The sequence below is a fragment of the Cervus elaphus genome, chromosome 14 (genome assembly GCF_910594005.1).
Source record: "Cervus elaphus chromosome 14, mCerEla1.1, whole genome shotgun sequence".
NCBI classification, from domain to species: Eukaryota; Metazoa; Chordata; class Mammalia; order Artiodactyla; family Cervidae; genus Cervus; species Cervus elaphus.
In genome coordinates, this window is record NC_057828.1 from 29123609 (window position 1) to 29150760 (window position 27152).

General features: G+C 43.2%; 1 protein-coding gene across 3 annotated transcripts in view; it reads right to left on the reverse strand.

Moving 5' to 3' along the window:
* The window catches only part of TP53BP2 (tumor protein p53 binding protein 2), a 66697-nt gene extending 41662 nt beyond the window's left edge, over positions 1-25035 (reverse strand). The window contains exon 1 of one of the 3 annotated variants that reach the window (XM_043924209.1): positions 24725-25035. In XM_043924209.1, coding sequence (XP_043780144.1) covers positions 24725-24751 — 27 coding nt within the window. In that variant the 5' untranslated portion in view covers positions 24752-25035. Of the gene's footprint in view, positions 1-13116; positions 13505-24724 lie in introns of those variants that run through there. The other 2 variants (XM_043924211.1, XM_043924210.1) reach the window with 2 other exon arrangements.
* Between the last annotated feature and the right edge of the window lie 2117 nt (positions 25036-27152).

Consider the following 27152-nt stretch of genomic DNA (forward strand, 5'->3'; position numbering starts at 1 on the left):
AAGCTAACTGTATCAGGTTCTTCACATTCTGATAAACTGTGCTACATAAAGATACATAGTTCTAGGCCTCAACTCAGCCAACAAGGCAGCACTTTAAAACTGTTACACAAAATGAACACAGGTTTCCACCCTGGTACAACTCTGGATACATATACAGCACATGTAACCAGGGAGAGAAATAATTTACACTTTAGTACTAAAGAGTACTTCTCCTCTATACTCCCTACCCACATCAGAACTTTCTCTGAAGTTTAACACTTCAAACATAGGAACTGTTTTCATTGTAAATATGAGACTAAGAGGCATTTATCAAATTATAGAAATATTTAATATACTGTATATACACAAAATAGGTTTTCCCAGCGGCTGAGCAGGTAAAGAATCTGCCTTCAATGCAGGAGACACAGGAGATGAGAGTTCGATCTCTGGGTCGGGAAGATCCCCTGGAGGAGAAAATGGCAATCCACTCCAGTATTCTTGCCTGGAAAATCCCATGAACAGAGAAGCCTGGCGGGCTACTGTGCAAAGGGCCGCAGAGTCGGACACAACTGAGCGACCGAGTACACATATATACAAAACACATACTGTATCAACAAATAAGAGGTTATTTCCCGAGATAATAGCACCTTACCTCGTAAACGTCATCTTAAAGAGTCCTTTCACACACATTATCTCAGAAACTTACATCAACTCTCAGATACGCAGAGCAGATATTACTTTCTCTATAAATGAAGCAAAAGACTCATTTATAAAGAGTCTTTATACTGGCTACTAAAATGAGAGGATGAGAGTACAGTTCTGTTCTTTACCCGTCCTCTATTCTTTCAGCTGTTCCTTATAGCAGAAGAGTATTAGGAAATGCTCTATTTAACCCCAGTAAAAATACCCGGGAGAAGGGCAAGGCAATCCACTCCAGTATTCTTGCCTGGAGAATCCCCACGGACAGAGGAGCCTGGCGGGCTACAGTCCATGGGGTCGCAAAGAGTTGGACACGACTGAGTGACTAAAGCATACAAACTTGAATAGAGATCACACACAAACAAACTCGAAAACAACGACTTCATTTACTTAAAAGTACAAATTAAAGATACAAATGATGAGAAAAATGTGTTCTAAGATCACCGCACTTTTCCCCCCAAACCCCACAGGGTTAACACTGGTGTGAGTGGTGAGTGGACCCCATTCAGGCACGCCTGAAGGCAGCTCTGTGGTGACTGTTCTGGGCTGAGTGCTCCCAGGCCGGGCCAGCAATGTGAGCTGCCCCTGAAGCCCAGGTGGGAGATCTGGGTTCTTCCCCCAGACTTGGTAATCATTATTAGGGAAGTAATGTCACCTCTCTGAATCCCAGCCTCCTGGTCTTCAAAATAAGAGTCCCAAGTTCCCTGAGAGCTGCCATTTATTTCGGGTGTTTATTGGGTGTCACAGCAAGAGCCAGCTTCTTCACAACAGTCCACAACCTGGAAGGAAGTCAGCAATTCAGTTGCAAAGTGAGGACCTGAACGAAGGCAACGGTCAGAGGGGGAAAGAACAGATTCAACAGAAAGACTGGATCTGCTGACTAAATGTTGGGGAAGGGGGATGCAGTGCATAGGGGTGGGTGTGAGCTGAACAAGTCACAGCAAATTCAGGAGGAAAACCAGGCTTGCTCTGCTCTGAGATTACGGTAGAGGCAGGCAAGGGAGGAGAGAAAAGCAAGAGTGTCGTTTGGATGAGCTGACCTGGGACCGCCTGTCCCCACCCCCTCTCCAGCCCTCACGGCCTTCTGACCTTCTCCGCACTCCACTCCACCAGCATCCTCCTTGCCGTCCATCCCCTGGAGCCTGTGCATCCTGACTGCCAAGTTTTTGGCTCGAAACCTCCTTGGAGCTTCCGGGGTGGACTCTGAAACTGGCGCCAGGCACGGAGGGCAGGGAGAGACAGAAGGAAGGCAGCCCACTCCGGACTGGCAACTGGCCTTTCAGTAAGCAAGGCAGCTTGCTCAGGAGACTGGTCTTGGGGGCTGCAGGGCCAGTGGCTCCCCGACCCTGCCCAACAGAATGGTAAAAGCTTATGGAGAGGGTCCCCCTGGGTTCAGTCTCCAGCCTGCGTCCTTGAGCAGCTTGAGCCTGGGACAGCAGGCAGGCAGAGGGCACATTCCAAGGACAGGAAAGTGGGTGAACAGCCTCCAAGTGCCTGGGTCAGCTTGCAAGTCAAGCCTGCAGTCATGTCTTCTTGATGATCTTCCGCAACAAATGTTGTTCCCTGTGTGCCAGCACGGCCTGCCACTCATCTCCCTGGGTCTTGATGCAACCGATTCCTGCCCGGGAAGGCTTTTCCTGGTCATCCTGCCTAAAATCCCACCACCACCCTCAACACGCGCATGTGTGCACCCATATATGCACGTGCGCACACATGAATTTTCCCACTTTCTCTCTCTCCCTGGCACAGTGACCAACATACCATGTATTATATTTATTTCACTCGCTTTTACTGTCTTCCCTGCTAGAATGGACGGTCCATGAAGTCCAGGGTTTTGTCTGTTCAATATGGCATCCTTAGCACCTTGAGCTGTGCCTGGTTCGTAACAAACACACAGTAAGTGTGTGCTTAGGAATGAATAAATACCGCAGCTATTACTGCACTTGACAGATTCACCTCTGACTTATTTTCACAGTAAGTTTCCCACAAGTATTGACAGAAGGCAGAGCAGACAGTACACAGCACAGCTATACACGCTGACAGAAGCTAGTGTCCTCTCCTCTTCGGTTTGTATCATGCTACGCCATCCTACTTCAGTCTCGACATCCTCTTCATTCATGCAAGATTTATAGGCTATCTATTTTATGGTTTAAGTTCTAACGTAGACACATAATCTTTACTAAGTAGCTATTACAGCACACACAGCACAGAATGAGAGGCAGAGACAGAGACTGCCGTGTGGAGAGGCACACAGCCAGCCCAGGGGAATAAACACCCCAACCCGGCTCCCCCCTTCTTAGGTCATCCTTCCTACCACTCCTCACTGGACAAACCCAACTAGAAGTCGGATGGAAAGGGAGGCTACTGATGCCTTTATAGAAGTCAACTTCCTGGGGCACAAGGCAGGGTGGAGACAGGCAAGCAAAAGATGCTTCCCCGCTCCATCTTCAAACTCAATGACTTCATGGCGAGAGGGCTCTTGAGCCACAATCTAAACAGAATGAGAACACAGGTGCAGGGAAAGAACAGCCCGAGCAGAGGGAAGAACAAATGTCAAGGCCCCGAGGAGGAATCAAGCTAGTCACATTTGTGGAAGAGGAAGGTCACTGACAGAGTGAGCAAGAGGAAAGAATTACAGATTAACTCAAAGAGACTAGATCATGCATAGAAGCTATGCATAGAGTCCTCAAGCTGTGGTGCAGACAGAGGGTCATTAATTACAGATGGCAAGGCCCCACCCTGAGATTCTGATTCAGTAGACCAGGGGTGGGGACAGAGATTTCTAAGAAGCTCCCTTGAGATGCTGATCCTGAGGCTCTGGAAACTGCAAGCCGAGAACCATTGTTCAAAGACCAAGGCCGGAGCAAGGAATCTGGATTTTAATCTAAGAGGCCTTTGGAGGCAAATCATTAGAAACAAAAAGATTAGATTAGTGGTTGCCAGAGGCTGGGGGACTGACTGCTAACAAGTACAGGGGTTCTTTTTGAGGTGATGAGAATGTTCTGGAATTAGTGGTGATAGTTGTATCATCTTGTAAACACACTAAAATCCACTGAATTGGATACTTCAAAATGGTGGTATGTAAGTCATATCTCGATTTTTTAAAAAAGACGTCACTGGAGGATTTTGAACAGAGTATTGAAGTCATTTTTTTAAAAAAATTTTTTAAAAAAATTACTCTGGCTACTGTATGAATAGACCACAGAGGCAGGCATGGAGACGAATTAAGAGGAAATGTAGCACATAAAGGGGCTTCACTGACGGCTCAGCGGTGAAGAACTCGTCTACCAATGCGGGAGACATAAGGATATGGGTTTGACCCCTGGGTCGGGAAGATCCCCTGGAGGAGGGTAGGGCAACTGACTCCAGTATTCTTGCCTGGAGAATCCCACAGACAGAGGAGCCTGGTGGGATACAGTCCATAGGGTCACAGAGTCGGACAGGATTGGAGGGACTTAGCACGCACACACGCAGCACATAAAATGAGATACAATGGTAGCACAGTCTGCAGGTAACAGCAAGTGGTGAAAAATGGCTGGACTGGGATTATATTTTGCAGGTAGAGTCAACAAGACTTGCTTAATGGATGGAATGTGGGATGCAACCATAGAAATTGAATGAACATGGATCTGGTGTCTAAGCAACAGAGTAAACAGGGGTGTCATTTACTATGAGGAAGGAGGAACAGATTAGGGAAGGGCCCACAAGACTGGGGCCTCATCCAGAAGTCCCACAGAGGACAAGGACCCAGTAAAGGATTAGAAAAGATCCATCCATACAAAAATGGAAAGAAACACAAAGGAGTGTGGAATACCAGAGACCATGTAAAGCAGTGTCTCAACTAAGTCAAATAAAGCTTAGCAATCTTAGAAATGAGAATGAGGACAGTTCTCCAGACTGGGCAAGAGGGAGGTTGCTGGATGCCTTGACCAGTGCTATCTGAGGAATGAGGTCGAAGGCCTGTTTGAGACAGGCTAAGAACCCAAGGGAAGGATGCAGAGACTCAGACCAGAAAGATGGAGAAAACAGGGACTTCCCTGGCAGGCCAGTGGTTAAAACTCAGCACTTTCAATGTAGGGGGCACGTTGATCCCTGGTCGGGGAACTAAGATCCCATATGCTGCATGGTGCAGTCAAAAAAAAAGAAAGGTGGAGAATACGGAGCCACAGATGGAAGAAGACAGTAAAAGCGGTGCTTGTTTCTTCTTTATTTCAACATGGAGTTTTTACAGAACATTTTAATGGATGGACTGATTCAGTCAAGAGGGCAATGCTCTTGATGATGCTGACTCTGTATCTCTAGTCACTGTCTATTCCTAGACCAGTACTCACTGCCCAGTGGCAATCTATGTCTGGAGGACCCACAAATGCTTCATGCTTAGCTTGGACAAACCAGCACAGTCCCATTTTCACTGACTTTCTTTGCTGTAGTGATTATCTTAGTTTTTAGGTTACAAAGGTAGTTTATCAAGTTTGACAATTTCTTAATTGGACACCAATATAGCTGGAAGAGGTGGCTTTGAGCCGTGACTGTGACAGCTGATGTGCAGCGGAAGGCAGGTGTCTTCCTAACCATCCCAGAGAAGGGGTGGGAGAGAGGGACCACCCACCGGCCCCAGCTGCTCCTGGGGCCACGAGACCTTTAACTGCCACATTTCCCCCTAGAAAATTTCCATTAGAGCAAAAAGGCATCACATCACCTGAAATAAACAGTTTAAACTCATTTCACCCATCTTAAATTTATAGACATTAAGTATGTCCCCTTTCATTTATATATCACTTATCATTTAAAATCTTTTCATTATAACCTGCCTGCAATTATGGGCTTTACTGTAATAATTTATAGTTGTTTCAAATTTTACAGAGGAAGTAAATCAGGCATTTTCTCAATGAATATCTTTTCTCTTCTTCTTACTTTATTTGGAAGAGGAACAACAACAACATAAAAAGATGTTGTTGCTAAGTTGGGTGGGAGAAGAGGGATGGACTGGGAGTTCAGGGTCAGAAGATGCAAACTATCACACTTAGAAGGGATGGACAACAAGGTCCTCCTTACAGCACAGGGAACTATATCCAATCTCCGGGGATAAACCATAGTGGGAAAGAATTCTTTTTTTTTTAATATAAAGAAAAGAGAGTCAAGTCCAAAGAAAAGGCTAGTTAAACTAACCTGTCATGCTAACCTGATAAAAAGTAGGCACACAGGCTCTTTATACTGTATTTTCTTTTTATCTTTGTTTCATAAGTGGACTGTGCCACAAAAGATCACTCTTCAAAGTGTAATTCAATTCCCTAAAAAATAAAACAAAAGATGAAGCTGTTTTTATTTCATTTTGATGAAGCAGTTTTATCAGCATGTTGAAAACTTACTAAAGAAAAAAAATTTAACCTACTCTATCAACCAAGTCCTTCTGAAAACAGTAATTTTGGCCAAAAATTCATGATCTTTAATGATAAAAAATAAAACGGCTAAATCTGAGAACTTTTCAGCATCTAATACCAAAACATTTCAGAAGGAAAAAGCACAAAAAGCAAAACTTTCAAGAATGTGTCAGGTATGTACTGTTTTGTTACAAAACAGTATTCACCATATCCCACTATACAAATGGAAACATATAATATGTGTACACAGACGTGTAGTACAAACAAAAACAAGACCTCACCAAATTAACAGTAGTAATGTTGGATGGTAAGATTATGAAATGAATTCTGGGGAACTTATCTATGCTTAAACTTTCTAGAATGATTAAACATCACTTGGATAATAAAACTGATAAAGAATCAATAATTAAATTAATAAGGCAAACATTTTTATTCCTTGGTCCTTACTATGTGATATATATAGCAAATATCTGAATGACAATGCTGTTTTCTAGGGTTACCATAATGCCTCAACTTTAGCCAGGGACTAAAACCTAACAATCAAGAAATATATCCTGGAACTTCTCTGGTGGTCCAGTGGTTAAGAATCCAGCTTCCAGTGCAGGGGACACGGGTTTGATCCCGAGTCAGGGAAGTAAGGTCCCATGTGCTGTGAGGCAACTTAAGCCTGTGTGCCGCAATTATTGAGCCTACAAATATATACACGTACATACACACACAGACACAGACACGCACACGAAATACATCTGAAACATCCACTGCATTAGGATGAAATACATTCAGCCATAAAAGGACTGAGGTACTGATGCATACTACACATAGATGAACTCTGAGAACACTATACTAAGTGACAGAAGTCAGGCACAAAAAGAAACACCACAGTATTCAAATCCATAGAGACGAAAAGTCGATTAATGTTTACCAGGGGTTGGGGGGACGGGGAACAGCGTGTGACCCTAGAGGATGTTTTTCTCTAAGGTGATGAAGATGTTCTAGAATTACTGGCGGTTAACATTGTGAATATACTAAAAAAAACCAAAACACTGAATTATATACTTTATAGGGTGAATTTTATGGTATGTGAATTATATCACAATTTTAAATGCCCACTACATGCTTACTATGTGAGAGATACAAAAATCTCTTAAGGGAAACAAAATTTACTCATGAAAAAACTTAATACCCAATTAAGAACAACTTAGTACCAAATTCAGAGAAGGCAATGGCACCCCACTCCAGTACTCTTGCCTGGAAAATCCCATGGACGGAGGGGCCTGGTAGGCTACAGTCCATGGGATCGCTTTAGTCGGAGGGGACTGAACGACTTCACTTTCACTTTTCACTTTCACGCACTGGAGAAGGAAATGGCAACCCACTCCAGTGTTCTTGCCTGGAGAATCCCAGGGACGGGGGAGCCTGGTGGGCTGCTGTCTATGGGGTCGCACAGAGTCGGACATGACTGAAGTGACTTAGCAGCAGCAGCAGTACCAAATTACATGAGTGGGGCTGTAGATAAAATGAAAATTCAGAAAGGAGAAAGATGAATGTGATCTGAGGCAGACTGAGGTTTCAGCAAACAGGCATAAATTAATGGCAAGCATAAAGAAGGAAATTCTGGGTTTCCCAGGAGGCGCCAGGGCTAAAGAACCTGCCTACCAATGGAGGAGACAGAAGGGAGGTGGGCTGGATCCCTGGGTAGGGAAGATCCCCTGGAGTAGGAAATGGCAACCCACTCCAGTATTCTTGCCTGGAGGATCCCATGGACAGAGGAGCCTGGCAGGTTACCGTCCACAGGGTCACAAAGAGTTGGACATGACTGAAACGGCTTAGCAAGCATGTACGCATAAAGAAAAAATTAAAAAGAAAAATAATAATCTATAGTAACCTTACTTCTAAAAATGCCATCTTTTCCTGACTCTTTCGATTTCTGAAAACACCATATTCTCAAGAAAACAAAGTCTCCCTGAGCTCCTTTCCTGTAAGGAAGAAAGGAGAATAGAGTTTCCTGGAGTCAAATCGCCTGGGAGGCTACTGTGAGAAACTTGGTTATTCTCACTGACTCACAAATGTGTTCCTGGGAACTTGTGACGTAAGTTATTTTCATCATGAGCACAACAATAATCAGATCAAAACAACACATCAGCTTTTACAGCTGAACCTGCAGCTATGAGGACGATAAATTGCTGGGGCATCTGCAAATGCTCAGTCTAGCTTGGAAGGAATAGAAGAGATGGCTTTTCTTCCCCTGATACCAGGTCAGCCCTTCCCATTGACAGAGACATGAACTGTTCACTTCTTCCCAACTTGCACATCAAGAACTTCATGTTTTTAAAAAACAGTAAAGCATCAAATCTAATATATACTTAGGAGCAGAGGCTCTCACAGACAGACCATAGGGCAATACGAAAGGTAAAACACGGAGCGGGAAGGATAAATGTAAATTAAAAACAATGAGGCATCACTTACAACTATTAAATTAGTCTGTGATTAAAAGGTAAGATCCAACAGAGATGAGACTGATTCATTCAAAGATATAATGATGGTACTAAAAATTGTTAAAAATCCCACTTGGAAAGTAAAGTGTATCATGTTATCAAAACCTGTAAATTTACATATACCCCATAAATTACCCTTACAGAAATAACTGAAATGAAGAAAAACTGTAAATGGCTGACGATTTTTCACTGTGGTGTTAAGAGCTATAAACAGTAAGATAGGAAACTAACATCCAATAAGTTAAGCATGGAAAAGTAAGACAAAATACAGTTGCTGGAGGGACTATGACCCAGGTACCAACTACTGTAAGTACAGTGTTAGAAAATGGTAAGATAAGGTTACAAAATAGTAATATTAAGTTGTAGATTTTAACCATTTAAAACAAATGGATAGGACTTCCCTGGTGGTCCAGTGGTTAAGACTCCACTTCCACTGTAGGGGGCACAGGTTTGATTCCTGGTTAGGGAACTAAAATCCCACCTGCTGCATGGAGGAGCCAAAAAATAAAAATTAAACATATGGACACAGGAACTGTCTTGTACAGAATACATAAGAGAAATCTGGTATTAGGAGATCGGGTATAGACATCACTTTATATTCGTTCAAATATCAACGTTAATCTAGTTTTACAATAATGTACAATTTAAAAGTATACATAACACAAATCAAACTGTGATAATGTGAAAATATTTCCCTAAAAATAGTAAATAAGATTTGATTCTTAAAGTGAGCAATCCGAAGAGAAAGATTCAGGGAAAGATCAAACACCATTACATTAAGTTGCACTAGTCCTCCCCACACGCTCTGCACAGTAATTCATGCCCAAGTCATGTCTGAAGAAGGCTTGCCCTTCCAAAAATCCAAAGTCACAGACAATTTTCATTAAAAAAAAAAAAAAGAGATTAAAGATTTATTTTTAAGAGTTCCATTTTAAGAGGACATGTATGCACTGTAACTATAAAGTTATGCTATTATTACAAGGATGACTCATTTCAAAGAGGAATTATTTCAGACTAAAATTTGGAAGACTTTTCCAAGAGGAAATTAAAAAAAAAAAAATTGACCAGGGCATGTATAAGTAATTTACTTTGTGTCACAGGCTAAATTTATTCCTTTGACCGAAAAACCATGTGAAGTTTCACAGAAAGAAAAATAGAACTAAGAGTTTAGGATGTTCCCTGTCATAGAAAGGAATTTAAGCTTTGCAATAAAAGTTTAAGAGTTTTGATTTATAAAATCTCAAATCACTTAGGTTTACCTAAGGGTGGGAAAAAATATACATACATATATATATTTTTTCATATGAGAAAAAAAATTGTCCTTTAGAGAAAAATGAACAATCTATGAAAAGAGTGACATAAATCCTCCCCAATCTTACAACTCACAGGAAACTCACCATAGGGACAATCAGATAATAATGCTAGTAGTGAGATTAGAGAAAAGTCAAGATGATTTTTGTATTTAATAATTCCTCTATGGAGACAGAAATGTAATGAAGGAAGGAAGACCCCAGACTACCTTCTAGAAGAGGATGCTGCTACTAGGCTTCCTATAACCTGGTCAAGACAAAGACCTCTCTTAACACTAAGATACACAGAAAGGGGTTAGGAAACAACCACCACCACCAAAGCTTCTTTCAGTCTCTCGAACACACAGAGCCATTCAGCCCACCTATGGCTTCCACCCCGAGAAAGGGGTCAGAAATGAGATGCAGATCATTCCAATCTTCCAGCATTTTCAGCCTCCTGCTCCTCAGGGACCTCGCCGTCTTCTCCCGTGGTAACCCTGCTCCAGGGGCCATGAACCAGGAACACGGGGCGGCTCGCTTGGCTCCCTGACTTGGACATGCTCCATCCCGAGGGTGGGCTGGGCTGCCCTCCTTCTGCAGGCGGTATGCTGCCCAGTCACCCCGCCTGGACGACCCCGCCGCCTGTCCCCAGCGGTTCAGTGGGCACCCCGACAGAGGTCTCCACGACGTCTCCCTCAGGAGCAGCGGGGACACTAAGTCTTTGAGTCCTTTCCCTCAGAGACACTCTCCAGCCTCCCTGATGATCAGTCCAGCCTTGCTACAGCTATCGGACGATCACTGCTGACAGAGGCTTATTATGAGCCATCTCTCCTGCCCAGAGTTTACTCCTGAGGCCATTAAACTGCTTTATAAAATCTTCATCAATTACCATGGGTTACATCTACTAATGTTCCATTAAAGATCAATGATATTTAAACCTACTTCTACACTAAGTATATCACGTATTCACTAAATGTACTGCATTTTGCTCATGTAATACTTTAAACATCAGCCCATTAGTTTCTATCAGACATGTGAGTTATTTAAAGAAAAATCCAGGACTTCCCTGTCGGTTCAGTGGGTAAGATTCCACAATTCTCAACCTAGATGTCCTTCTAGAGATGAATGGATAAAGAAGATGTGGCACATATATACAATGGAATATTACACTCAGCCATAGAAAGAACCACTTTGAGTCACTTCTAGTGAGGTGGATGAACCTAGAGTCTGTTATACAGAGTGAAGTCAGAAAAAGAAAAACAAATATTGTATATCAACACATATATATGGAATCTAGAAAAGTGGTATTGATGAACCTATCCACAGGGAGGGAATGGAGGAGACACAGATGTAGAGACCGGACTCATGGACACAGTAGGGGAAAGAGAAAGTGGGATGAACAGAGAAAGCAGCATAGACATATATACACTATCATGTGTAAAACAGAGAGCTGGTGAAAAGCTGTTGTATGTAACACAGGGAGCCCAGGCTGGTGCTCTGTGATGACCTAGAGGGATGGGATGCAGGGAGAGGAGGATGGCTCAAGACGGAGGTGACATATGTGTAACTATGGCTGATGTCTGCTGTTGTATGGCAGAAACCAACACAACACTGTAAAGTAATTTTCCTGCAATTAAAAAACAAATTAAAAGAAGAAAAAAAAAAAAGACTCCAAGCTTCCACAGCAGGGGGCATGGGTTCCAGCTCTCATCAGGGAACTAAGATCCTGCATGCCACATGGTGTGGCCAAAAAGTTTTTTAAATAAAATGAAATAAATAAATTTTTAAAATAGAAAGGATTCATTAAAAAGAAAGAAAAACCATAAAATGGTATTCAAAGGATTTCTTTATATCATAAACTATTTCTTTGGTCACTAGAGCAAATGAGTAGAATCTAGAAATCAATGACACAAACTTGAACTGTTAAAAAAGTTCACCACACATGGTATTTCCTAGCCATTCATTCAGGATCATCTAGAGTACATAATCATTTTCTGAGACAACTACCATTCTGAGAAAAATGACACAGTAAATATGAAGTGGCTACTTTAATAGCGGGAAAAAAATTCATTACATACTGAAAAATAGCTGGTTTTAGATGTCTGATTACATAACCACTTCATCTACAGAAGCAGAGAACAGTCACCTCCCCTGAGACAGACAGTCTTGTCTCATTAACGTCAGTCATTCAAAAGGAGCTCCTGGTTTGGTTTCCTCTCAATTCCATCTTCTTGTTGATTTCAACTTCTTTCATTCACCCATCCATTGGGATTTACTGAGAACGTAAACTGGGAACGTCACAGTCACACTGTGAACACAGTGATGGGAAAGCCTGAATTTTTCAGGGCGGAGAGAAGAGACTGATAAAAGACAAATGAACACAATAAAAGGTGACTGACAGAGAAAGATGCAGGTGATGGCAGGACATGCCTAATCACAGTGAGGGAAGGAGCAGCTGAACCGAGGCTGAAGGAGCCAGCCTCTAGAAACATCCAGCGAAGACATTCCAGGCAACAACCCTGAGCTAGGAACAGGCTTGGTCTGTGCCGTGACCAAGAAGAAGGCCAGTGTATCAGGAATATAGGCACGTATGAACAAGGACGGACAGATAAACAGCTGATGAAGGGCCTTGAGCTCAAGTATAAGGGATGCAGGCTAAAGAATAAGGGACATCACTAGAGTAGTTCTCAAAGCATGGTCCCCAGACCAACAGGATCAGCATCGCCTGGGAACTTGCCAGAAACAGAAAGTCTCAGGCCCCCACCTAGACCTTCCAAATCAGAAAACCTTGGGGTAGGCACCAGCAATCCCACTGAAGTCTGAGAACCACTGCATTGGGGCTTATAAGCAGAGATGTAACATGAAACTAAATTTCTGGGTAAATGAACTACAGCATTAGTTCTTTCCCCAATAGATAACAGCAGTGCATATTAACCTGTATAGTGTATATTAACTGTTAAAATGTCAATGGTTAACCCAGTAACAATCAAAACTTCAGACTTTTAAACCTGTAACTTACTTGTACATCAACTATACTTCAAAAAAAAAATCAGATTCATATACAGTGATATTCTATCTTTGCATATTTTTAATTTCAAGGAATTTCCAACCAATTATAATAAATATAAAGACCTAAAACATAGAAGTTATCTGCTCCACAGTCACAGCCTCAAATCACCAAATGAGAAATCTAAAAGGATTATTATTACTCCAGAAGGAATAATTCAAAACCATAAAATTGCCTCCAGCCCTGTCCCTCCCACAGACACGCACCTCCAGTCAGAAGGAAGTTTTCTCTCTGCTCCTCAGACGACTGTTCACACCATAGTTGTCTGGATCCCGGTCTTATCTGTCTTACTGGTCTACAAATTCCTTTGGTACAGAAGTTCTGGTCCTCAAATGCTTCCTCCCAGTTTTTCTCCTCCCCCGAAAAACACAATCTCCATATATGACACACAGCAAATCTGAGTATGTGATTGTTCAACTGAACCGATACTGTGGCTCAGAGACTCAAAGTTCCCCGGACAACAGGAACGTGAACGGGAAACAGATGTGAACAGCATGTTCACGTCATCAGGCATAAGAAGTGTTTATACGTGAACTCGCGGCGTAACTTCAAAGTGAGTTTTCTCAGAGTCAGACCATGTCTCAAGGGAAGAAAACAAAGCATTCTGCTTACTTTAGGATAACCTAAGAAATCTTTTCTCTCCTTTTCAACTATGCCAGAAGCCTGATTTAGGCCAGATTTCAAATTCCAAAACATCTACCAAAGTAGCTCACTTGAAGCTACTCTGCTTTCAATGTCTGCCATAAATAAACAACAAAATAAAAGAACTAAATAAATATACTCAACTAGTTAATTCTCCATCCCTACCTCAACCCTTCTGTATAAGCTTCATGTTGCCTTATACAAACCTAGAAAGCATATTAGAAAGCAGAGACATTACTTTGCTGACAAAGGTCTGTATAGTCAAAGCTTTCTTCTAAGCCGAGCACTGGTGTCTTAGGAGCATGTCTTATTTTACACAAAGGCACCATTATAGACTTCATTCTATCTTCTGCTTTTATTCACTAAGCATTGTATTTTTTAACAATTTTTATTGGAGTATAGTTGATTTCCCATGCTGTGTTAGTTTTACGTTTACAGCAAAGTGAATCTGTTATACATATTACATATATCCACTCTTTTTGAGATTCTTTTTCCATATAGGTCATTACAGACCTCTGGAAAAAGTTCCCTAGAGTTCCCTGTAAGCATCATATTTTTAAGATGCATGCAGGATGGCCTAAGTACACCAATCCACTGCTTCTAGTTCTTTCCTTTCTACCTGGCGGTCTGCTAGGGAAGTGGTCCTCTATGTTCAAAGATTTCACCTCTGTGAAATTTCTCCCAACAGTGGACATATATTTAAAGGGGCAAGCACTACCCTCCCCAAGGAAAATTAAAACTGAGAACATTCACTCGCCCGAACAACATTTATGAAATGCCACTGTGTGTCAAACACTGCTCAGTGTTAGAAACACAAAGATTAGAGGATGGGTCACACCCTCAGGCCGCACACAGCAGAGAGCACAAGCGCCCCGCGAACACGTGACAGCCGGAGCACTTCCTGGTGGAGGCTCAGATGACGGCCAGTGAGAACAGGAAAAAAAACCACCCCTCTCAAGGAATACTGCTGAACCGCAAAGGGTAGGCTGAGTCAGACAAGCAGGAACAGGGCTGTCCGGGCAGAAAAACGACACACTTGAGGCACAGCGGCGCGAGGAAACCCGGCGTGCTGTCGTCGCCGCAGCCCCGGAACTGCTGAAACAGGAAGGTGGGAGGACAAACAGAAGGGACAGGTCACCTCTCAGCCCCTGAGTCACAGCTGTGCCGCAGAAACTCGGAACACACACGACTCATTTTACACTGACAATTATGGCCCAGTCAGACGGCGCAGAGCAGGCGATGGATGTCAATGTACAAGAAGGTGCAACTCAATCTGAGCAGGAGGAAATCGGCTCATCAGGCCCCACAGACAGTCCTAACGCAGGGTCCCTTGGGAGTATGAAGGAGGCGGTGAGCAGGTCTTCCCCAACCGCCCTGCAATCCTGAAGGAAGGCCGGCTGAGCAGGGCGAAGGGGACTGCCCTTCTGCCAGGCATGAAGCAACACACTGCTTACTTTCCCTCCGAGGAGGGTGCTGGGTATGAAGTGCTGACTTGCTCCATGTTTTGAGTCTTTCGATCACGTCCCTTCCCCACTGAGAGGCCAATATTCTACAGGTGTATCCGGACACAAAAAAGGCGGCAATCCACTGGGCCAGATGATAAAGAAACTTTGGATCTAGCTAAGGAGTTTATGTTGGTATGCTATAGGTAATACAAGCCAGTCTTGAAGAATTCTGGACAGGGGAAGCGACAGATGCTATCTCAGATCACCGTGGAAGTAGTGTGGAGATGGACTGACGGGGTGAAGGACAGTAAAAGTAAGAAGATAAATAAGGAGAGGATCACCCCCTCCAGGCAGGAGAGGGGTAACACAGAAGAAGAGCACCAGGGGCTAGAAAGGAGGAGTCCAGGACATAGTGATGAAACTGTCATGGGAGAAAATGGAAGAACAGATGGAATGCAGGATAACATCCAGGTCTCTTAGTGACCAAAAGCAGCGATCAAAACCTACCAGAGAAAGGATCCTATTTAACTTTAAAATTAGTATCCAAAATACTACCCCTTTCCAAATCAACAAATTACAAGAAAAATAATGATAACCTGTGCTGTGCTTAGTCGCTCAGTCGTGTCTGACTCTTTGTGACCCCGTGGACTGTAGCCCACCAGGCTCCTCTGTCCATGGGGATTCTCCAGGCAAGAATACTGGAGTGGGTTGCCATGCCCTCTTCCAGGGGATCTTCCCAACCCAGGTCTCCATATTGCAGGCAGATTCTTAACCTTCAGAGCCACCAGGGAAACCCAGTAATAACCTACACGTCACAAATTATCAATAGCTAGCAGTTAGCAACTAGATATTTCTGTGGTACAGAAAAACATTGACAAGAAGAGACCCCTTCTAGAATTTAAGTCAGCTCTGATTTCAATTTCCTAGGTCATTGGCTGTTTTGTATCTCTGTCAATAAAATGAAGATTACCACTGATTTAAAAAAAAAAAAAGGGTGAAGGAACTTGTAGGTGAAAGCACTTGAAACTTCCAAAGTAGATGATCACAGGGTGGAAGGCACAGTTGTCGTAAAATACTTGTAGGGTTAAGGCATCTGCAAGGAACTGATGTGCACGCACAGCAACAGAAGGCTTTCTCTAAAGCTCTGCAGAGCTCTCTAAGGATGTAACAAGTCTGGTTTCTCTTGAGTCCCACAGGAGGAGCTTGTGGACATGCAGTAACCCTGCCCAACCCTGTCCTGATCTTATGCCCAACGCTGGGGTAAGATCAACCATTCTCTCATCCCTGGGGCTTCTGAACGCCTAAAGCAAGTCACACACTGCATGGACTGAGTTCACAGCTAGTTCACATTAACTGCTGGGCCCTCGCAGTACATGATAAAGCTTTTATCCATCTTTTGTGGTTTTCTGTTGTCTTCCTACCATGAAGGCTGTCAGGCTCCCCTCACCTTTCCCAGTTCTTTGGCTGTGGCACCTCCATAATCTGTTCTCACACAGCAATGGAGGCATCTTTTCTAATCTCTCCTTTATGTCACTTTTACTGCTTAGAACTTGTCCAGGGGCTGTTACATCCCTTCCCGTGACGACTGAACTCTTCACCCCGGCCCAGGAAACCCTACACGCTGCACTTCTCCACCTCTACTCCGGTCACTCGCTCCCAACCACTAAGCTCCAGCCTCAGAGTCCCCGTTGCTTCCTCCAGGCCCTTGCACCAGCCCCTGGGAATTCTGCCTACTTGATATGTTGCTGTTGTTTTTCAGTCACTAAGTCATGTCCGATTCTGCAACCCCATGGACTGCAGCACACCAGGCCTCCCTATCACTATCTCTCGGGGTTTGCTCAAACTCATGTCCATTGAGTCGATGATACCATCCAACCATCTCATCCTCTGTTGTCCCCTTCTCCTCCTGCTCTCAATCTTTCCCAGCATCAATGTCTTTTCAGATGAGTCAGTTCTTCACATCAGGTGGCCAAAGTACTGGAGCTTCAAATTCAGCATCAGTCCTTCAAATGAATACTCAGGGTTGATTTCCTTTAGGATGGACTGGTTGGATCTCCTTGCAGTCCAAGGGACTCTCAAGAGTCTTCTCCAACAGTTCAAAACCATCAATTCTTTGGCACTCAGCCTTCATTAAGGTCCAACTCTCACATCTGTACATGACTACTGGAAAAACCATAGCTTTGACTATATGGACCTTTGTCAGCAAAGTAGTGTCTCTGCTTTTTAATATGCTGTCTAGGTTTATCATAGCTTGCTGCTCCTCCCACAAATCTGCAGAGGTCTCAGCCATGATGTCACTTCCCTGACCACCAATCTGCAGCAGCCATCCTAGTTACATGATGCTGTTTAAATCCTACATAAATCTCCTTTTGTTTCTACTTTCCATATCCTCCCCACTCCAAGCCTCCCACTAAGCTTCAAGAAAGGTATGCTCCTTGAAAACTGTCATCTTCTCTCCTGTATCCATGGCACTTAGAACAGTGCCTAGAATATAGTGGATGTTCATTACACACTTACTGAACAGATGTTGTCCCCAAAAGGCCATCCAGAAACAATCAGCAGGTTAATGAGAAAGAATGAAGACCACTGATTTAATATGATTTCATTCCACACCAGTCTCCAGTTTATTTCCAATAAATTCATCTGATTAAATGGAATCACTCTTCCTCACTATACACATCCCCCTGGGGCAGCAAGGGGAGATGCTGTCACTTCACCCTCATCCAGAGATTCTGCCAGCAGTGGGCATTTCTGCAAGTCACAGATTCACCTCTCAAGCCCCCGGAAATGACTGCACAACAAGGATGGCAACCTCACAGCAGACTCTCTAGCTCCCTGCCCTCCGTGGCTCTCAACCACCTAGGCCACTCTGACCCTTACTCTCCTACCTCACAACTTTCACACCCTGTTTAAACACACCATCAAAAGCAAGATTATCCGATACCCCTCAGACAAAAGGCAATTGTTTTAAAGAAAGAAGGAAAAAAAAAAAGGAATCAGAATCATTACACCCTTTCTCTCTCCCAGCTGATGAGAAAGAGTCGAGATCTCTATGGAAGCATTAAAGGTAGAAAAAAATAATAGTCACTGAGCCATTTCCTTCGCACAGGGTGAGGTCAGCGCCACATCAGCCGAAACTTGATAAGAGAACCACTTACCAATCTTCTCACCCAGTCTGGATTTACATGTGGGAAGATACCTCTGTTTTCCTCTTTCTAAGTCAAAAATGATTATAGTTATGCTCTGTAAAGCAGTATTTGAAGTTGTCATTAGTCAAAAGAATATGCGACTATTGTCTTGATAAGTATACAGAAACATTCTAGAGCATTTCTTCACAGGTGCACCTGATTTGCGTCTCATTTCTGCCAAGTGACCCAGGGTAAATTACTAAAACCCTCTGGGCTTCAAATTCTTTATCTGTTATATGAGAAGGGGGAAGCCTTGCTTCACAGGCTCAAAACGGGATTATCTGAGATGAGCAGCCCAACAGAGGGGCAGGTGTTGGGCACACAAGGGGTTCCAGCAGAAGCTCCCTCTCCACCCTGGGTGGGAAACGAAAGCATGGGGCTTTCAACCACACTGGTTGACAGAGAAATTATTCTTTCCACCATGGAAGATTAGTACACTGTCTGGACCATTTCTTATTATTACCACTAGCAATTTAAAGTCATATTTTACAATAGTTTACTCCTTATGGTTTTCTATTACTTTTCTAAACTTGGTCTTAAGGATTTCTGGTTGAAATGTTTGAAATTTAAATAAATAGTACCAAGTCATAAATATGTTTCTAGAACAACCATTGAAGTATGCATTTCAAAAGGTAAAATTCAGTATTTATTGGTCCCGTGAAGATTTTCAAAGAAAATCTGGTTCCGTTAACCCAATGAATCATTTGTTTTTGGATAAATTTTAAGCAGAAAAAAGCTAAAAATGGCCACAGTCGCAGAGTCTGTGATGCTACTTTTCCTACACAGGCTCTAACTATGTTGAGAATTTGCATTTCTTTGATAAGAGAGTTTTCCTCTGATAAAAGAGTATGCAGAATGTTTTCAGAATCACCGCGTCCTTAATGCTCAGTGCTCCTGAAAGCTCTCCTATTGACTAAGACTTCTCAGCTCTCCCCAACAAGATGAAAAATTTTACCGTCACACCTACCACTCCAGCGTAAGTATACCTCTCACAAAGTCTGTCATCTGTGTTTGCTTTTCTTAATGACATCTGATTAAAAGAAAATGTTCTGTTCAGTACCTGCTTTCAGTACCGTGAAAAAAGAAAAAGAATGGAGAAGGAAATGGCAGCCCACTCCAGTACTATTGCCTGGAAAATCCCATGGACAGAGGAGCCTGGTAGGCTATAGTCCATGGGGTCACAAAGAGTCGGACACGACTGAGCGACTCCACTATTGAGTGTCTATAGTATAAACGCTTGAATATATGAAGAAATGTCCTTTAAATAAAATTTTCTGTTGAATCCTCTGGGAAGCAAAAAGAGAAAGCTCCTCTTATAAACACAACTCTGTACTATACGCAGACTTCTTTTTATTACTACAGCATTCATTGTACATATATCTACAGAATCATAGTGCCTTGTCTCCTGGGTCTCTGGACATTATTAAAATGTTTCGTTGGTTACAGTTCTGAAAAAAAAAAAAAAAAGAAAAAGAAGTATTTAAATAATGTTTGACTTGAAAAAGTGGCATGAGCTGAAAAGAACACTCTGGATTCCTGAATTCTTCTATCCCATTCTTCATGTTCTTTGCAGTACTTGTAAGTAGAAGGGCTGGTGAGAGGTTTACAGTGGTATTGTTGTTTAATCGCTCAGTTGTGTCTAACTCTGCGACCCTAGGGATTGCAGCATGCCAGGCTTCCCTGTCCTTCACTATCTCTGGGAGTTTGCTCAAACTCACGTCCATTCAGTCAATGATGCCGTCCAACCATCTCACCCTCTGTTGTCCCCTTCTCCTGCCCTCAATCTTTCCCAGCATCAGGGTCTTTTCCAATGAGTTGGCTCTTCACATCAGGTGGCCAAAGTATTGGAGATTCATCATCAGTCCTTCCAATGAATATTCAGGTTGATTCAGAGGTTTATGGTACATGATGGAAATCATACCAACATGTATTGGTACGCTGTTACCCTATATGAACTAGAAAGAGGCTGGACCTCACATGAGCTGCAAGAATGGCTCAGTGTTAAGTTCACTTTAGAAAGACTTTTTAAGAAGTCTCGCATACTATGGTAGATTACCAAGAGATAAAGGTCTACAGTGTTCCTTAAAAGCTCCAGAAAAGAGAGGTTTTGTTTTCTTGTTTTTACCATCTGCTGCTGGGGGGCAGGGAACATGAAGACGGAGAGAAAACAGTTCTTCCTAGAAGCAGTGTATGAATAAATGACCCCCTGTGTCCCTCTCAGATAAGTTCTAAGTTAATTTTTAAAATATAAGCAGGTGTATGATTGTGCTACAGTTCTTTATAAAGTCTAAATCCAGTTTCTCTGAAACAGGTAAAAATACAGAAATTGTTAAATACTTTTCAGCTTTTAATTAGTGTAGCAGAAGTCACAAGAAACAAATTTCACTACAGCACAGGAAATGTGAGATACTTTGCACATTTTCTTTTAAATAGATGATTTGTTTAACAACCTTTGAGAATTATAATTCTATAGAGAACCTACCTTAAACTTTACTCTGCAATAAAACCTAAGCTAACGGACTACGTTACTTCTCAACAACAGGAATTCTTTCAGAACATGGTATAATCATAATAATACAATGTTCTGATGCTATAACTTGAAAGGTTTGTCATTTCAAAACACAATTTCAGTTTGGGAAAGTATGTGCAAATAAAACCAATATATAATACAAATAATACTTTAAAACATGAAAATGCAAGTATTTCAGCAGAAGTTAGGCTCTCAGGCTGGGGAACTGACCAAGCTGCCTTTAGAAATACATAAATCCGACTGACCAAGAATCAGACTTCTAAAGGAGCTACTGCAATATCTCATTTTTTTGGTCCCAGACTTCCAAAATTATAAGTTCCAATAATCAGACAATATTTCACAGCGTAATGAAATAGCTAGGTATAATTATGATACCTCTGTGGCGTCGAAAGATAAAATGCCATAAACCTAAAAATAAATCATGATTAGTTCAACTGAGCTCTTTAAAATAAGCTATTATTTTCTCGAAAATTTTATCCATATTAGGGCTATGTGATGAAATTCATTTAAACAGAACACTAAATTAAATATTCGGAAAACCCATTCTCCAAGTCATTAGGGATAAACGACCCATTACAATTTCATTTAAAGTATCAATGTTAATGTGAAGCTGCAAATATGGGATTCAAATGGAAGATGCTCCTTTGTGCCCCTTCATCAAACTGACTGCCCTGTCGATACAGTCAGCGGCCACCAGGCATATGTGGCTATTTAGATGTAATTAAAATTAAATTTTTTAAAAAAATTCAATTCCTTGGTCTCATTAGTCCCATTTTAAGTGCAGAAGCTGCAGGTGGCTGGTGGCCACCACACTGGACAGCACAGATACAGTTCATTTTCTATCACAGCTGAATATAAATGCCACATATATGACATCAACCACTGAGATAGGCAAATTCAAGTCCTCTAGCCTTCCACATGGCACTGTGGAACACTGTGTGTGGTTTTGTGAGCAGGTTTTTTTCATTTACCTTTCAGCAGCAGGTACAAACAGAAATTTTTATAAAACTGTATCTAAAAAGAACAGTGAATGCTTTTAGAGTTACTAAGCTCTTTCATAAAAATATTCTTGTTTTGACTACAACGCTTCACAAAATGAAAAGTTTAAAACAGCTGAGAAATGTTGTTTTTAATGATGACTTCCCTTTAGTTGATAAAATACATGAGAATGGCTCATTAAACAGCCATACTGTCAAACTACAAATGACTGTTTCTTTAATGAAGAAAAAGATACGGTGTCAAGTAAGAAGAAGCAATCAGTTTCTCCTCACCAAGTTGTGGAAATATCACAGAACCAGACATACCAACTATGGCAGGTATCTGAAAATGAGTGTAATTATTACACCCTTTTCTGCAGTACCCTGTCATTATCTCTACTGTGATTCTCAGCACTTGCCTACTTATTTTTAGTTAGCCTACTAAAATGCATCATCCCCTTCTTGTTTGGGATCCAATTATCACTTCATGTCCCACATGAAAGAAATTCACTTGATTCTCTACCATTTGGTGAGAAAACACATGAACACAATTTATTTGCACAACTTTAATATAATGCAGTCTAAATAGTAAGTTGTTATCTCCAGCATTCCTATAAAAACAATTTTTAAAATGTATTCTTAATGTCACAGAACTGTACATTTAAAAATGGTTAAAACTGTCATTTTTATGTCATGTACATTTCACCCCAACAAGAAAGCATATCAGGGTAATTGTCCACATTCTGAGACTATCCATTTTTCCCTATTAAGCAAAGTGCTTTTTCTGATAAATTGGTTAGAGTTTTTCAAAGTAATAAATTCAAAACCTCACTTGATGATGGAATAAAAATACATATTAAAAGCTAAAGAGAAGAGATATATTTAAGAAAAGTCTTATTTTCAAATATCCCAAATATTACAGGATTAAAGATATAACATGAGGTTAATAAATGAAATTTTGTTTCATATTTTTTATGTGTTGCAAGTATAAGAATCTCCAGTTTAACCTAACCAATACTGCAAATTCAGGAGAAGTTCTTACCTAGCAACTATCCCAAGAGAGGCAAGGAGGCACTAACTGTTTCATAAACAATAACTCTAATCCTCACAACCATCCTAAAGCTAGGTACTACTACTAAAATCCCCATTTTACAGATGGTGAAACAAATCACTAAAAAAGAAAAAAGGCTATGGTCACAAAGGTAGGAGCTGAGCAAATACTGCACATGTCACCACATCATAATGAGTCCTGTTAGATTCTACTGACAGAGTTTCCTTGGTGGCCCAATGGTTAAGAATCTGCCTGCCATTCAGGGGCCAAGGGTTCGATCCCTGGTCCAGGAAGATCCCACATGCCAAGGAGCAGCAAAGTCCGCGTGCCACAACTACTAAGGCAGCACTCTAGGGCCTGTGCTCCACAACAAGAGAAGCCACTTCAATGAGAAGCCTATGCACCACAACGAACAGTGGTCCTCGCTCCCAGCAACTAGACAAAGTCCACGGACAGCAAGGAAGACCCGGCACAGTCTTTTTTAAAAGAGACCACTGACCTTAGGAAAGGCAATAACCTAAAGAGCTATATAACTTCCTATACATTGTGATGATCTGGTATGTAGTTGGGAGAAGGAAAACTTTCATAAGCATTAAGAAAGGCCGAAGAATACCTTAACATACAACTTATCTTTAAGAAAGAAATCATAACGCAACAACTAACACTTGTTGTCTTGCTCCTATTTTAAGAAAAAAAATTCACAAACTGCAAAAGTTATTTTTAGGCAAAGAAATGTAAATCCAAGGAATAAAACATTTTAAGGACAAAATCCCTCACCCTTCTCCATATTTTAAATATTGGTCATTCACGTCACAAACCTAACTTCATAACCAGGTATCAAACTAACAAAGGACACATAATGCTATTAACACTTTCAAATTCTCTGAATCCTGGCAGGACAAAATATCCCAAACCATCTAAACTCAATTATCAAAAACAATAAATCAAATGTGTCAGGTATGTGAAAGTTTAAGAAACCCTCCCACAACACAAGCTAGGGAGCCAGAAGGTAGTATATTCTGCATCTGTGACTGCATACACACAAAATTTGTCCTCACTCATTCCACAGACTCTCTAAAAGTAAAAGAAAAGTTGTTTCTTTGTTTCCACAAATGAAGCCATAAGAAAACAACGCTCGACTGCAAGATAATCCTGCTTCAATGGCAGAAGTGTAAAGTACATACAATTTGCTAGAGGAAACACACTACTGAAATCTGCATAAGCCACTGCAACCCTCCAGCTTCTGCGACCGTTGAAGAAAATGGGCATTTCAAATGTCTCAAACCTGCTGTTCACCTGTGTGGCCTGGTGGACACGTCGAAAGCCTACGGAGTCTATAAAGAACTCACTAACCCTCTCCAAGGACTCGCTAAACAAGCTGTGGAAACGGTGGGAGCCAGGCAAATGCGTCTTCACTGCGATCAAAAACTTTGAGGCTGCATTTATTCAAATCAGTTTCCAGATAAAAAGAGAGTGAGTTGGCCATCACCGATATCAAGATCGAAATTCAACTAAAAACAAAGGTACGCTTTTCGGTATGTGTATTTCACGCCAACTTGAAGTTGTTTTTTGGGTTTTGTTTTGGTTGGTTTTTTTTTTTTTTTTAAGACAAAGCAAATAAGATTCCCGGTTCCCTTGTTCTTGACCTTCAGGAACTGCAAAAAAAAAAAGTCAGGACCCAGCCAGAGAGAAAAAGAAAAGTTTAGAGTGGCTGCCGCACCGACTCGGGAGCAGTTGCTGGAACCCCTCCCCGCGGTGAGGGTCTCCCCGCTCCCGCACGCGGGAGCTTGGGGTGGGGAGTCTGGAGAATGGAGCCGCTCGCGGGAGATGAGCTATGCATGGACCACCCGCGACGCGGACTCAGCCCCCCCGCCGCCTCCATCCACGGGCTCTGCTGAGGACCCGCACGAAGGCGCGCACCAGACCCCTGCCCGCGACCCCGCACACTTCCGGTCCCGGCCCCTACGGCCAGTCCGCTTACCGGCATCATTTTGGACCCGAACCGCATCGAAGCTGGTGGCGAGATGACTGCCCAGAGCCAAGCGGAGGCGCCCCGGGGTGGGGGGGTCGCACGGCGCGGGGGAGGGGAGCGCAGAGGGAGGCCGCCCGGAGGCGGCGGACCTGTTGCAAAGAGGCGGCGGGTGGCGGGGCGGCGTGCGGGTTCCCAGAGCTCTCAGTGCGGGCTGGGGCGCCACCGAGCCCCGAGCCCACCTCCGGCCGGGCCCCCCCGTACGTGGCTTTGTCTGCTCGGCGCTCGCCGCGGCCCGGGCTCCCTCCTCGGCTCCGAAACCAACTAATCCCCGGGCCTGGCCCCCGCCGAGCCCGCGCCGGCTCCGCCCCCCGCGCGGGGCCCCGCCCGCGGCGCGCGAGGCGGGGTGGGGGAGGGGAGGCCGCGGGGACGGAGCCGCGCGCGCCTGCGCGGGCCCGCGGCGGGAGGGAGGCCAGGGAGCGGGCGCGCGCCCAGGGCGGCGGGGCCGCGCCGCCTTTATTTGCCTTCGGGATGACAAGTTGCCGGGGGCGCGCGCGGCGGAGCCACCGGAGCGCGCGCGAGCCCGCAGGCGGAGCCGGGGACTGTGAGGCCGCCTCTGGAAGACAAAATAAGGAAAGCGCTGGACGAGCCCCAGGGCTGCGGCCGTCACCTCCCCGCAGTTTCGAACTGGGCCGGGGTGGGGGAAAAGCGGGGGGAGTGGGGGCTGAATCCTGGGCGGAAACTTGGCACCTGGACTGTTCCTCCCCGCGGCACCGCCGCCGGGCTCGGCCGGAGCCAGGCGACCGTACCTCCTGGGAGGACCCAGCCGCGGGGCTGGAGCGGCCGATGTCCCTGGAGGCTCCGGCGACGGCCCGGTCCCAGCAAGATGGAGATCGGCGGGGCCGTCTCAGCCGGCAGCGAATTCCGGGAGTTCCTGGTGGAGGAGTCCTCAGGCTGTCGCCTTCCCTCTCTTCCTCATCGCCCAAACTCTGGTTTAAAACTCTGTGTGACTTTCTGTAACTAAAAACAAACAATAAAACCCTGAACATTTAAAAATAACTAAAATGATCAATTTTGTTTGTTTTACCACGATAAAAATAAGTAAATAAAACCAAAAAAAAATTGAAGTGCATAAAGCAGCTTTCCGAGGAGCTTCTTTTTCTGCTGCCCTAGAAAGTCCTTGATTTCCTCTCTGAGGGGTGCTTGTTACACCCTCAGGACAGTCTCGGAAATGGCCACACACTCTGCTCCCTTTGCAAGGAGCTAGTTGAAGGCCTAGGAGAATTGCAGTGGCTCATTTTGAAAGAGTAGCAGAGCTGGTTTAGGCACCTTCTTCCACCTTCCAAGGACACAGATTCCTGGAACCCTAACTACAGGAAACTGTAGTTCTGTTTAAATTGTCCTTGTGAGTGAGATTAAGTGGAATAAAGCATCTGGATTCACCTAGCCTCAAGCATGGACAGATCTGTTAGTCCAATATTGTTGGTCAGTCGCTCAGTCGTGTCCAATTCTGTGGGACACCATGGGTTGCAGCACACCAGGCTTCCCTGTCCTTCAGTGTCTCCCAGAGTTTGCTCAAACTCATATCCATTGAGTCGATGATACCATCCAACCATCTCATCCTCTGTTGCCCCCTTCTCCTCCTGCCTTCAATCTTTCCCAGTATGGCCTTTTCCAATGAGTCAACTCTTCACATCAGGCCAAAATATTGGAGCTTCAGCTTCAGCATCTGTCCTTCCAATGAATACTCAGGTTTGATTTCCTTTAGGATTGACTGGTTTGATGTCCAAGGGACTCTCAAGAGTCTTATAGTCCAATATATCCCTAACCAGAATCTCCATCATCACACTCTCAGCCTTCTTATCCCAGCTACATGTCTGGAAATACTAATATATTAAACTATGGCTAATTCAATTAGAATCAAAAATTCTCCAAAAATCTCGTTTAAAGCCTAGTTACTTTAAGAGGATTGTCCTAAATTGTAAAGGAAATTCATCCTTTCATTCAGTAAATATTTGTCTAATACTTACTACATGCTGAGTATTCTAAGTACAGGGACACATTAATGAAGACAACAAAATTAGGTGGACAGTAAAATCAGTAGCTGAGTATATTAATAATTAATACTTAGATAAATTACCAATTATCTCAGCCAGTCCAAAAAAAATGACCAAATATAGTTATAAGACAAAAATTAAGGGGCTAAGGGGAAGAGGCATGCAGGTGAAATTTTAAATAAGTGGTCAAGATAGCCCTCACTGAAAAGATGATGTGTGAACACGGACTTGAAGGAGTGAACTACAGCCTTCATGAAGGCTTCCAAGCAGAGGGAAGAGCCAGTGCTAAGGCCTTGAGGTGGGAGCCTTCTTGGTGTTTCCAGGACCCTCAAGGAAGCCTGGATGGCTGGAGCAGACTGGATGAGGTGGAGAAAAGCAGAAGA